This window comes from Bombyx mori, chromosome 24 (genome assembly GCF_030269925.1).
Source record: "Bombyx mori chromosome 24, ASM3026992v2".
NCBI lineage: Eukaryota > Metazoa > Arthropoda > Insecta > Lepidoptera > Bombycidae > Bombyx > Bombyx mori.
This window is the reverse complement of record NC_085130.1, coordinates 13,317,796-13,331,677: the sequence shown is the minus strand read 5'-3', so window position 1 is coordinate 13,331,677 and position 13,882 is coordinate 13,317,796. Positions and strand designations below refer to the sequence as shown.

At 38.2% G+C, this 13,882-nt stretch overlaps 1 protein-coding gene and 2 non-coding genes across 7 annotated transcripts in view; 1 reads left to right on the top strand and 2 right to left on the bottom strand.

The window, feature by feature from the left end:
* LOC134198650 (putative nuclease HARBI1) overlaps nt 1-13,882 on the bottom strand; it is a 17,430-nt gene extending 3,548 nt beyond the window's left edge. Inside the window, exons 1-5 of one of the 5 annotated variants that reach the window (XR_009976523.1) lie at nt 2,783-8,161; nt 905-1,114; nt 671-826; nt 416-572; nt 87-284 (exon numbers count right to left, since the gene is read on the bottom strand). Coding sequence is in view for 1 of the 5 variants with exons in the window: in XM_062675815.1 (XP_062531799.1) it covers nt 194-320; nt 416-572; nt 671-826; nt 905-1,114; nt 2,783-3,140 (1,008 nt within the window). In the remaining 4 variants the exon portion in view is untranslated. Of the gene's footprint in view, nt 1-33; nt 321-415; nt 573-670; nt 827-904 lie in introns of those variants that run through there. The other 4 variants (XR_009976522.1, XM_062675815.1, XR_009976520.1 and 1 more) reach the window with 4 other exon arrangements.
* On the top strand, nt 3,843-3,948 carry Mir3326 (microRNA mir-3326). Its single transcript, NR_107606.1, has one exon. It is a non-coding gene; the product is annotated as a microRNA mir-3326 (primary transcript).
* Mir2772b (microRNA mir-2772b) lies at nt 4,990-5,085 on the bottom strand. The gene has a single exon (NR_107342.1). It is a non-coding gene; the product is annotated as a microRNA mir-2772b (primary transcript).

Sequence of the window (13,882 nt, the reverse complement as noted above, 5' to 3'; positions counted from 1 at the left end):
CTGAAATAAAAAAAAATTAAGAATAAGTAAGTGCACAGGTACGAAGTATTTTATAAATTAAAGTAGTAATATAACAAAATAATAACTTATGGAAATATTCTGCAATCAAATTAGCTCTTTCTGTACTAAAAGTTTCCTCAGTGCTACTTTCTGTAGGCCTGCCTCAGGAATTTCTACTTCTGGTGATATATCATCAAGCTTCTTCAGTCGACAAATGTTGTGGAGTACAGCTGTAGCTATAATCACTGCATTGGCTCTTAGAAGGCTCAGGCGCAATTTTAAGGCTACAACAGGGAATCTTCGTTTCAACACCAAAACATCTAAAATTAAAAATTAGTTAATTTTTTTTAGTTTGAAAGTACTTGATTATAAGTTTAAAAGATTTTATTATCAAAATCAAATTATCAAGAGTTACCTTTCAATGCAGTTTCTTGTTCGAATATGGGCTTCATTATAAAGCTGTTGGCCCCGTGTCTGTGTGTTAATTAGTGGCGTTAATAAATATGGCTTCAAGGGATAAGCACTATCTCCAAGTAACCACTTATTTCCAAATGAGCCATTTTCACGGTGAGCTAAATTGAAGAGAAAAATTAATTATAATTAATATTAAAAGAAATTAAGTACTAATGAATACTGATTATCATTAGGTACCTATTATATGGGCACCTACCTCGCAAGTCTGAATTATTAAATATTGTGGCATCATGAGCTGAACCTGGCCAACGAGCCACCACATTCATAAATAATAAATCTGCATTGCACATAGCTTGGACATTAAGGGAAAAGTAACCTTTTCGGTTTCTAAATTCTTCTCCAATCTGAGAACCTAAAATAGAAGTATTGAGTATTTAGTTTAGGATAGCTTTAGTTGGTTCCTTAGTATAGCACATAATTAAGTACTTACATGGTGACTGAATCCTAATGTGTGTACCATCAAGTGCACCAAGGACACCTGGGAATCTTGAAACAGCATAAAAGTCTTGTTCGGTATCGGAATGCATGTAGATGTACTTGCTATATAGCTGTGCTATAGCATTACTGACGTCGCGAACAGTACGACATGCTGATGCTTTCGAAACACCTATAAAGTCTGCTACTGATAGTAGCATAGTTCCTAAGGCATAGAAACTTAAAGTTAATAGCAGTTGATGTAAGGGAGATATTCCATGATTCCTAGAATTAAAATAAACTAGTAAATACTATTTTCATGTAATCACGTGTTAAATAGTTAACTACTTCATAAAATACCAATTAACAGCTGGCATTAAAAATACGAACCTGGTTCCTTTTGCCTTTAAAAAAGGATAAATTTCACCTAACAGTAATTGCACAGACTGCTTGTCGAGCCGAAATCTTAGTTGAAACTCCTGATTATCGAGCTCTGAATAATAATTGATTCTTGTTTAATACACTCTATTACTTCGCGTATCATCACTTGAATCGTCGCTTGAATTCAGTAACATTAAAACTTCGTTATCACTTTCTGAACTCGACACTTTAAAAGAAAAAACACAAACACAAAAATTCCAAAGCACAACCGAACAAAATCGGTAGGTTATAAAATGCTCTACGCGTGGTAGTTTTGACAGCTCACTGACATTTCTAAAATAATACAGGAACACTACAGACAACAGTCTCCATACAAAACGCAGTACGAACCGTTATGTTAGCCCTCCCATCCGTTAGTAGCAAATCATCAGTAATTTAAAAAACGAGTCGTTTTTATAGGAACTATTTTGTCCTACGATTCGTAGATATTGTACCGGATCGTAATATAAAACGATTCGTTTTTTGGATATTGGAACCCTCCGTTAATCAGCGAAACGTACCGGTGGTTTCACAATACGACCACTACGTGTAACACGGTAATTAGCTGAGCGATTTTGATCGCTATTCTCGGAGGTTCCGATAGGTTCCTTGTTGTGGTCACTTATTTTAAGTCTATCCGTTGATAAGTTATTTTTAATAACCAAATTATTTTCTGCCTCTGCCGTATACATATAAGCGGGTTTCAACCTGTCTACTGATATATACGCATCTCGGTTAGGAAATTGCACTAAAAATACTTTATCTGTTCTATTTAGGACTTTATAAGGTCCTTCATAGGGAGGTTCTAACGATTTTTTAACTATATCTGAACGAACAAAAACCTGAGTACAGTTATTCAAATCGCTATGTACAAACACTGTATGAGCATCCTTACGCGGTAGCGGTTTAGGTTTCAAATTATATATCATAGCGCGCAAATGCTTTACGTATTGACAATGATCTAATATAGGTATAATACTATCATTATAAAAATCTCCCGCTAAACGCAATGTTTGCCTGTAGGTCATTTCGGCGGCACTGACGCCTGAGTCGGTCCGCGGTGCTGCACGAAGTCCTAGCAAAACAATAGGTAATTCTTCAACCCACGCCTTAGAATCTAGTCGGGCCATGTACGCTGCCTTGAGTGAACGGTACCATCTTTCCACTAACCCGTTGCATTGCGGGTGATAGGGAGTAGTGCGTGTCTTGACAATACCTAGACACTTCATTAGTTCCTTAAAAACATTACTTTCAAATTGTCTGCCTTGATCCGTGGTTAGTTTAGCGGGGCAGCCAATTTTGAGTGATTCATGGTAACTTTCACCAACCAATGGCAAGTTTTTGATGAGATCATAAGGGTCGTTAGTCACAAAATTACGGAGATAATATAATTTTTTTATGTCATATAATGACCTGTCTTTATCTATTAAAGATTCGAACAATCCTATAAAAGTTTTATAATCACTTGACTTACCATTGAATAGTGGAATTTGAATCACTGGTAATTTAATTTTTTGTTCGGATTGATTATGGCTTGATGAGTGGCTTAAGTTCTCTTTCAGTAGCGTTAGAGCATTGATATACCTTTCTTCAAATTCATCAGCTTTGCTCGTTGACTTATCTCCCAATGCGAACGCTTCTTGACAAAGGGTTTCAAATTCAGCATAGATCGAAATAAGTCTTGACTCCAAGACTGCTAAAGAAGCTTTGGAAGCTGCAGCGAAGTCGGTGGCTGAGATTTTCGTCAATAACTTTGTTAATGCTTGCTGCTTATATGCTCTTCTTTCTTTCGTCGTGATAAGATTATCGTCTTCAGTATCACTTTTTTCCATGATGAAGCCAGATTCCAAACAATGTTGTTAAAATTAAATAAAATAACACAATTTCTATGCAAAGATGAACGATTGACTCGACAAGAATTAACAAGAACACAAAATGGCGAATTTAGCGTTGTTCGTGTCACGTTTTTGACAACGAAAACGAATCGAAACGGAAATAGTGAGCAGAGTTGTTCCGTTTTGTTCGTTCATAGAACGAATAAATATAGAAAAAAAATTGGTGCAAATGTTACTCGTTTGATGTGAAGTTGGTGTTGTCGTCGCCTTCCTTTTTCTTTTCGGTCACTCCCGGCGGCCTCCGAATTACCTCTAGCGCGACGAAAGACGAACGAAGCCAACTTGACGAGATGCACTTCTTGATGTTGGTATGCTTGATCGATGTATATTGATACTTCGATGCACAGGTGCACTTTGTCTTGTTTACACCTAAAATGTATGTATTGTCGAACAAGACAAAATGGCCGACCGCTTTGCTTCTTTCTTGATGCTGATTGAGGTTGTTGGTCCAACAAATGAATGCTCGATTGGCCCAAGTATGATCCACCAGAAGCAGCTTCGAAGCGGCAGAATCGCTGCTGTACCAATTCGTGCGAGTAGTGTGATGACTCGTGGCACGAATGTTGAAAACCACGTGTTGCACTCCTTGTATTTCACTTATTTACGGCTCGTAAGGACCATGTTTGATGTTGAACTAACTGAGTGGACTGTAGGTTTTGTGGTTCTTGTGAAATATAAACACTTTATCACTATTACTGGGTGTTTATTGGTATTTATAGAAAGTACAAAGGTTTTTACAGGCACAGCGATGGAAACGAATTTTGTGACTGAAAATTATGACTGGTTTAAGACCTAGTGAATGATTTAGAATGAATGACATTAATGTAGGTTTGCTACATTGAGTCTGTGCTTATATGAGCGTGTGAGATATTATGCAGGGTGATAATTATTAATAAGACACGACAGTTTGCAACCTGTTTATTGTGCGACGACTCGACACAGACTGTCTCAGCTAAGTCGCTACAAACGTATCGACAGTTAGTGGGTTGATACCTAAATATAAACCCGCTACAATTGGTGACCCCGACGTGATCACGAGTGCATCATGGCTTCGAAAAAGGATAAGAGCAGCGCGTCAACTAGTGAAGATACCGGCGGACCGGCCGGCGGTAGCGGAGATAGCACAGGGCCGAACTCAGAGGTGAGCCGAGTGTCTGTTCGAGTGCCGCCCTTCTGCCCTGAAGATCCGGAGGTGTGGTTTGCGCAGGTCGAAGGCCAATTTGCCCTCGCTGGCATTATTAGCGACAGTACCATGTACCACACGGTATCATCACAGCTCAACCAGGAGTACGCAAGGGTGATGAAAGACATCCTAACTGCACCACCGCTTACGGATAAATACAAAACGTTTAAAGAGCAGCTAATCCGTCGAATAACCGTGTCCAGAGAAAAAAAAACCGCTACAGTTGCTGCAACACGAGGAGCTGGGAGACAGAAAACCGAGCCAATTTCTGCAGCATCTGCAGTACTTGGCCGGACCGGATATTCCAAGCGACTTTCTGCGGACGGTGTGGACCAGTCGGTTACCTGTAAACATACAGACTGTTGTAGCATCACAACCAAAGCTGGACCTCGAAGGCGCAGCCGAGCTTGCCGACTGCATCGTGGACATAGTGCAACCGACAACACCCGTAATAGCCAGCGCCGGATCAAGGACTACTTCGACAAGTACACCCAGTTCTACATTAGAGCTACGCATAGAAGCGCTGTCGAGGCAAGTAAATATATAGAGCCGCCGTGGCAGACAACATGGAAGACGCGACATCCGTTCCAGGTCAAACTCGCGCCACATACGCTCCAGATCCAGAACTCAAACACGGCAACGACCAGATGACCATCCACACTGCTGGTACCACTTTGAGTTTAGAGATAAGGCAAAGAAGTGTAGACAACCGTGCAGCTACGCCTCGGAAAACTCCGAGGGAAACCGCTAGTGGCCTCTACCGGTTGTCCCGCGTCACCAGGCCGAATCTTCGTCGTAGAGCGAAAAAGTAAGGTGCAGTACCTGGTCGATACAGGGTCGGACTTATGCGTTTACCCACGTACAGCAATACGAATTCTTGTACAAGCCAAAACAAAATACGAATTATACGCAGCGAATGGCACAACAATTGCTGCTTACGGGTACGTTAACTTACACTTGGACCTAGGTCTTCGAAGAGACTTCCGATGGCGTTTCGTCATAGTTGATGTATAAAAGCCGATTATTGGAGTAGACTTTCTCAGCTTTTATAACCTGCTAGTCGATTGCAGAAACAAAAGGCTACTCGACGGACTCACATCACTTTTTGTCACAGCACCACACCAGGGACGGATCGACGAACTACAATCCGTTCACACAGTACTGAGCCACGAAGGTACGAGATACCACGACCTATTACGCCAGTATCCTGATATTACTCGTCCAGCTGGTAAACACGTTGATCCTAAGCATACATAACCCCGGGTCCGCCAGTAACTAGCCGTCTGCGACGTCTTGACCCAGAGAGACTCCAAATTGCTAAAAAGGAATCCGAACAAATGCTACAGAACGGCACCGCTCGAAGATTCGAAAGTTCGTGGTCCTCACCTCTTCACCTCGCTCGTAAGAAGGTCGACGGCTGGCGACCGTGCGGCGACTACAGGGCACTCAACACATAGTTTGTAATGGTTAGCTCAGAAGCTAAAGTTTCCGAGGCAACTAGTTACAATTGGAGCGTATTAATTTAAAATATATGTGCCGTCTTTGCGGTATATTTTAAATGTGACATTTTACAACGCCAATCGATCTCCACGTTCGAATCCATCAAATGACAGCGAAGCTACATCGCATGCACAACACATCAATTACGAATGGGAGCCGAGCAACACGCAACCAAATCTATAATATTTAAAACATAACCGAATTCGACGACCGCGGGTGAAGTTCAATTATAATAAATTAACAAAAGGCCTAGTGAATCTAGAACAGTGCACGCGTCCAGGAGCTCCGTATGGCAGACCCAGGTGCGTATGTGCATTTACTCATTTTTGAATCCTAGACGTACATCGGGGACCTCTAGGACACCTTGCTGACCAAGCTCCGTATCCATCCCCGACCAGGGATCGATTGGTTTGTCCATACCTAGTGTGTGTGTGTCGCGAAGATAACTGGCTGAAACACAACTACTGAGCTGGGAACCTACGTCTCCAATACAATATATGATGGTTTTTTTACCACAGATCGGGTCCAATGACTGCTACATATGGTCGCTCACTGTGTTATGTGCAAATTATATTTTTATGATCTGATCACTGCTATCAATTGTAGATTACAAGAACATTTTAATCAAACATGTACCTAACAACATAATGCCTGAATTTTATCTCCAATTAGAACGGCGTAATCCTTTTGTTCGATCAACAAAAATCATTGTCAAAAAGTTGAAAATCAAAATAAAGAAATTTGTATGCTCATTAACGTAAATCATGATTTAGATCTCCGGCGTTTCAATGATGCAGCTCAAACTGATGTAGCAATAATATTTAATACAGTTGATGGTGAGCCACTTTTTCAACGAAATATGATTTCATCTTCAAAAGTGAATGGTAAATGTGTTTAAATTGCCTACGCCCATTGTGGTGGTCCGTGTAGCAGGGAAACGGGGTTGTTTTTTTTTTAATATTTTGCTCTTGCAAGCAGGCAATGGACTGAGTCCTTACAGCCTCGTCTTTCGTAAAATTAGTCTTAGGTTTTTAAGTAACAATGTATTGTCTTCCGTATATTATTTCATTTTCTACATTTTCATTATTCATAATCCGGGAGTGTTTTCAGTCATTATTATTCTTAGTTGGTACGTCAAGTCCCGTAATCTTTTTTTGAAAATCTACTGACATATGTCAAATTGAATTTAAAAAAATTCAGATCACCAAAGTAAATTATAATTCTATTCCAGTATTAACAAAAAAATTACAAATATACTGGTATGTAGACTCATTCTTCAATAGATCTTGTATGCAGCGCGGTACCAAATTTGAAGATCCATAAACGTCCTGTAACTCATCCATTAACACAAGGCGCTAAATGTTAAAGGATGGGCAAGAAAATCGAATATGGTTTATAGATTGTTGTTCAGCATTTCCACAACGATCACACAAGTCACTGAGAATCATTCTCATACGATATAGATGGTAATTCAGACGACAATGACCAAACCTCAAACGACATAAAATAGAATAAAACTTTCTATTTACATATTCTCCTTTACAAAACCAAGGTCTTTTATTTACTTCGGAATTCAAAAGACTACCAAGTACCCTTAGATAAGACTTGAGTAGAATGATCCCAATGTTTCTTCCAGTTATCACACATTCCATTTTTAAGACAACTATGAATATCTGTGAAAGGAATTCCAACTTCAAAATATGGGACAGAACCCGCACTATAATTTGTTATCATGGTTGCTAAATGGTCAGCTTTTTCATTGCCCAATATGCCAATGTGGGATGGAACCCAAACTAGTACAATATTTACATGACAAACTACATTCAAATAATACAAAAGTTGTTTTATACTATACACTAAATAATTTACATTTGTTTTATTTACATTGTGTTCTAGACTTTTTAATAGGCTCATACAATCAGTGGCAATAACCCACTTTAAAAAAGTATTTTTATGCTTATATATATATGTTGCAATGCAGACAGAACTGCAATAGCTTCAGCAGAATATATGCTCAAGTTGTTATCAAGTTTATATCCAAGTCCATCTTTCAGGACACTATCACAAACAGCAAAAGATGTGCATATATCATTTTTAGCCCCATCTGTATAAATGAATCTATGATCTCGCCAAGAATAAAATTTTTCATATACTTGTTCTTTTCTATGTAATTCAGAATCTATTACTATATTTATATCAGGGTATTTACTTTCAAATTCACCTTGATAACAAGGAAAATGGGATTCATTTCGCTGAATTTCGCATCATGGAGAAATTGAAGAAACCCAGATATATTTTCAAGAACAAATGGACATTATTTATTGAAGAAAGTTGAAGAAGCAGATGACAAATAAATAAGTAATGTATTGTTTTTATTTGTAAATATTTTTAAAATGAATCTTCCTTTAGGTGCTCTAATCTGATTTTGATTGGTGGTAAATTACACTCTAATTGCATTGCATTAATAGGTGTGGTTTTAAATGCACCAGTAATTAAGCGTAAAGCATTGTTTTGTATTTTATCAAGTTTATCAACAAGTTTATGGACTGAACCAAAACAGACCATATTCAAAATGACTTCTGACCAATGATTTGTACAACATCAGCAGTATTTTAGGGTCTGCCCCCCAACTGATTTTTGACAAACTCTTTAATATATTCAAAGATCTATTGGCTCTTGCAATAATTAATTCTACATATTCATTCCAGGATAATGAAGTGGTGAATAAAACACCAAGAAACTTAGCCTCTAATGACAGAACCAATGGTAAGTTGTTGTATACTACAGGAGGAATAGAAGAATGTTTACCAAAAACCAAAACTTTTGATTTGGCCGCATTAACTTCAAGCTTTAAGTAACTAAAATATTCATGTAACTTTGTTAGAGTTAAATTTATATCAGCAATCACTTGCTGGATATTTTTCCCACTAGCCTATATTACTAAATCATCTGCAAACTGTAAGTTTTTTGTATTAGTGCCTAATATTTCATTTAATCTGTGTATATACAAAAGAAATAACAGGGGTGACAATATTCCTCCTTGACAAACACCTGTTGAAGAAGACATAGGACCATAAATTTTACCATTATATTTAGCATAAACCTTTCTATTTAGTAAGAAATTATGAACCCAGTTTACAATTTTTACAGGTACACCTAAACCACACAGTTCTTTGAAGAGGACATCAATATCAAAACTGGTAATGCTCCAGAAATATCAAAATATACAGCAACAAGACAATCTCTATTTACAACACTATTACAAATATCTAAAGGCAATTGACAGAAGCTTTCATGTGCAGATTTACCTTTACGAAAACCATACTGATTGTCAGATATTAAATTATATTTTTCAACAAAAAATTCCAATCTTTGTTTTAACAACTGTTCAAAAAGTTTACCCACGCATGAAGTGCGAGTTATTGGGCGATAAGAATTAGCATTGTATTTAGGTTTTTGAGGTTTTAATACTAAAATGTAAATTTTCCAGTCTGTTGGGATTTCAATATTTAACCACAATTCATTCAGAATCAACAATATTTTTCTCAGAATCACTGAGGTTTTTAAACAAAATGTATGGAATACCATCAAAACCGAATGCTGTATCTTTACGAGAAGCGACTGCAGATTTCAACTCTTGGAAAGTAAAAGAATCACATAAAAACTGTTGTTATTAATTGACAAAACATTTTCAATTTGTAGCTGATTTTGATAAACAGAACTGTATTTTTCAAGAAACTCCAAAACCCAACCATCTTGCTCTCCTTTTGAATTATAAATTTTACAAAATTTCCTCATATGTTTCCAGATCAAAGTCAATGGTGTTGAGCGATTGAATGATTCACAAAGACGGACCCAACTGTTATGTTTTTCTATTTTTAATGTAAGTTTTTTAAAAACTTGTTGTTTTTTAAAGTTTATGTAATTTTCTTGTGATGGACAATTTTTAAATTTCACATTTGCCTCTTTAGATTTTACAACAGCATCAAAGCATTTGAAATTCCACCACGGCAGTCTAGGTCGTGGAATACGACCTTTACGAGATGATATATTTTTTACTACTACGAGAAACGCCACTACAAGCCTGAGCTGAATCAACCAATAATTTACAGAATATATGGTAACTTTCTAAAGATGAATATTGGCTGAAATTTATTTTTTGAAGACCAACATCTATACTATTTTTATAAGAATTCCAGTCGACACATTTGTAATTTGGACAAACAGGAAGAGTTGTATGAAGTGTGTTGTGGATATCAGTTGCAGTTGTTAAATGGAATTTAATTATTACTCGAAGATGATAGCTGCCGAGAGGATCGTTATATACAGACCATTCACAAGACATGGCAAGTTCTGGAGAAACTATTGTAAGGTCTTAATGCATTTGGACGCCATGATGAAGATGCAACAGTAGTAACCTGCCCATCATTCAACAGAACTAGACAATTATCATTGATGACGTCTAAAATCTCTCTACCACGACGTGATGTTGAATTACAACCCCAAGATGTATTGTGAGCATTGAAATCACCGGCCAAAATAAAAGGATGTGGAATAGATTTTATAAGATTATCAAATTTAGTTTTATCGAATCTGGGATAACTGTAAGTAGGACAGTAACAACTAATTAAACTTAATTCTTTGTTAGTAAAAAAAAAATGTCACACATATATTTTGGAGACCATTGTCTGAAAAAGTTGGCAAATGCTTGTACTGAATAGTATCTTTGATTAAAATGGCCACTCCATTGTGCTTATTGCCTGAATCATGTCTAACAACGTTAAAACCTTTAATTTTGAAAACGGTTTCTGGACGAAGCCAAGTTTCACATATAATTGCTAAATGAATAATCTTGCTCGTATAATCTATTGCAAAGAATACTTTGTGAGTTCCATTGTATATTCAAATGATCCATTAAGAAGGAAATAAGATATTTTGACTGAAAGTTTCAAGCAGGATGTTACGTATGGAACCAGTGTTAATTGGTATATAATTTTTTTGATCATGAATTACTTTAAGAATTGATTGTTAGAAGATTCATTTGAGTCGTCGTGGCCTAAAGGATAAGACGTCCGGTGCATTCGTGTGTAGCGATGCACCGGTGTTCGAATCCCGCAGGCGGGTACCAATTTTTCTAATGAAATACGTACTCAACAAATGTTCACGATTGACTTCCACGGTGAAGGAATAACATCGTGTAATAAAAATTAAACCCGCAAAATTATAATTTGCGTAATCACTGGTGGTAGGACCTCTTGGGAGTCCGCACGGGTAGGTACCACCACCCCGCCTATTTCCGCCGTGAAGCAGTAATGCGTTTCGGTTCGAAGGGTGGGGTAGCCGTTGTAACTATACTGAGACCTTAGAACTTATATCTCAAGGTGGGTGGCGCATTTACGTTGTAGATGTCTATGGGCTCCAGTAACCACTTAACACCAGGTGGGCTGTGAGCTCGTCCACCCATCTAAGCAATAAAAAAAAAAAAAAAAAAAAAAAATCATAAAGATTTCGGACACTATGTCTGTTCGTAAGTTGTGGAAAAGATTTTTCGTCAAATATATTTGCATAAGTAACAGTTTTAGACTTTATTTTATTTTCTTCTACTTTCTTCTTTTTAATAGGACATTGAGATGAGATGGCAACGTGGTTCCCACCACAGTTTACGCATTTGGCATTGATTGTTTCCACTGTGCATGATTTAAAGTTATGATTTTTCGTGCATATTGAGCACACTTGTGCATTTTACAGTATTTAGCTATGTGACCATACTTCAAACATCTTAGACATAGTTTTATTTGGGGAATATACTGAGATACCTCATGTCGCCAAGAATCCAATTATACGTACTGTGGGAGTTGTGTAAAAGCAAATGTCACTGCCACTGTCTGTGTTGGTTGAAATGTGACTAACCCGTTGTCATTCTTGACCCTACGCATAAACCTACGAACCCGAATAATATTTCGAGAGCTACCTATTGAAGTTGAAATTTTTTTATTTGATAATCCTACTGGTACTGAAGTTAACACTCCAGTAATTTCAGTATCGGAGGCCGGTATGCTTGCTTTTAACCGAAGCTCGTCTAATAGCTTCTTATTTTGCAAAAAAACATTTGCGTTATTGGCCAGGTCAAAAGTAATACCAACTTTAAATTTATTGATTGTTCTCAAATGTAAAACACCTGAGACGCCGTGTTTGCAAATACATTGAGAAAGATACATACGCTCTTTTCTGAGTCCGAAGTATTGGAAAAGAAACAATTTTCTTCCCCTTCGTCCGTTTCGCTCTCATCTTCCTTCCTCTTTTTTTTCCTTTTCCCGCTTCTCCTCATAACGAATTATTTATACAAACTTATCCACCATATACTATGAAATTATTTTACAAAACAATACACTAAATTACTATGTTAAAAATATTTAAAACAAATTTTAAAATTCAGTGCGCCTTAATTTTTTCACGTTTTCGCGCCCAAAAAACTTCTTTTTTTTTTCTTTTTTTTTTATGATTGAAAGATCACTGGTAGCCCGAAGGCCTTTCCAGTTTCACCAGGACAGGTGGGCGAGCAAAGGCTCAGCCAGGAGGGGTGGGATTTGCTAACAACTGCCCGAGCGCCTCCAAGGAGACCTAACAACTCAAGAGCAATTGCTCCGCGAATGAATCTACTACCGGATCGGAATCGCGACCCGCTGAAAAGATCCGGCGAGAAACTCAGCGGGCTGATGCATGGGTTGCACGCCGACCTCTTTGTCGAGTTCGACAAGTACGGTTACAAACGGAGTTGTCCCGGCTTGTTCCACAATATATCCCGAAATAAAACACTCCACCAACAGCTTAACAGTTGTATTGTATAAGAAGGCACAAGGTTTGTTTGTGCGCATTACACCATACGATATTTGCATGTCTGCCGCTGTGTAGAGAACGCCACATCCATTTTAGAAAATTCTGTAGTAAATATTACTGCAAATAGTAGCTATGGTCCAAGGACATACATTCATCATCGTTGATAATTATTGGTGAAGTTTCTACGTGCCCATTGCAAGTTTTGAAAATCATAGCCAGATTATTGTTGGATCTATGTGATGAAAATGATAAACGTAAACCAGGAAAAACGATACTTTTATGTGGTGATTTTCGGCAAATTTTACCCGTTATCCCTCATGGATCACGTGGAACTTTAATTGAAAATTGTACCACGAGATGGCGTCATTCCGATAGAAGCACCCGTCACGTGCGGACGTGCTCATCGACCATTCGATCGCTCGGCCTTTGTTCGCCCGGCTTTTGTTAGCCCGGCCATTGTTCGCGCGGCCTGTGTTCGTGGTACATCTGCGGACCAAGTGTTTTTCCTGGAAGTTTTTATTTGTTTCGTTTCTTTTTGTTATTTCTGTTTTGCCGTGTTTTTTCTTTGTCCTGTAGTAATTGCGGCGCATCGCCACCTGTGTTCAATAGAACCGCTGAGATCCGAGAAATTGGGGCTCGCCGCAAGGCAAGTATTTTTAACAAATTTAATGCCAACTACACGGTGCCGTGGAGATGTATATGGCCGAGTACACGGCGCCGTGGAGGGGCGGGAAGCCGGTCACACGGCGCCGTGGCTTGCGACTGTGTTTTTTCTATGCATCATTTTTCTATGTATCATTTTTCTATGCATCAGTATCGTTCCGGCCGTTGCGATAACCGTACGTGACGCACGTGGCCACACGCGTAAAGTAACGGTCTTTTAAAATCAAGCGTTGGATCGGGGTTCACACGATTAGTTTGTAAAATACAGTCGTTTGAAAAATAGACCTTTTTCTAGTAAAATGACTGACGAGCCAGGTCCTTCTAAACGCTCTGGTAGCGTATTAACTTCGGGTTCTCGGGCTAAAAGAGGCCGTAGTTTTAGTGCCGACAGTAGTCTGGATGACTTTGAATGTTCGAGTGTGGAAACTGAATTCTCTCAATGTTGTGATGAAGATGATGAGGACGATGAAGAGCAGGTTAGCGACGATAGTTTCGC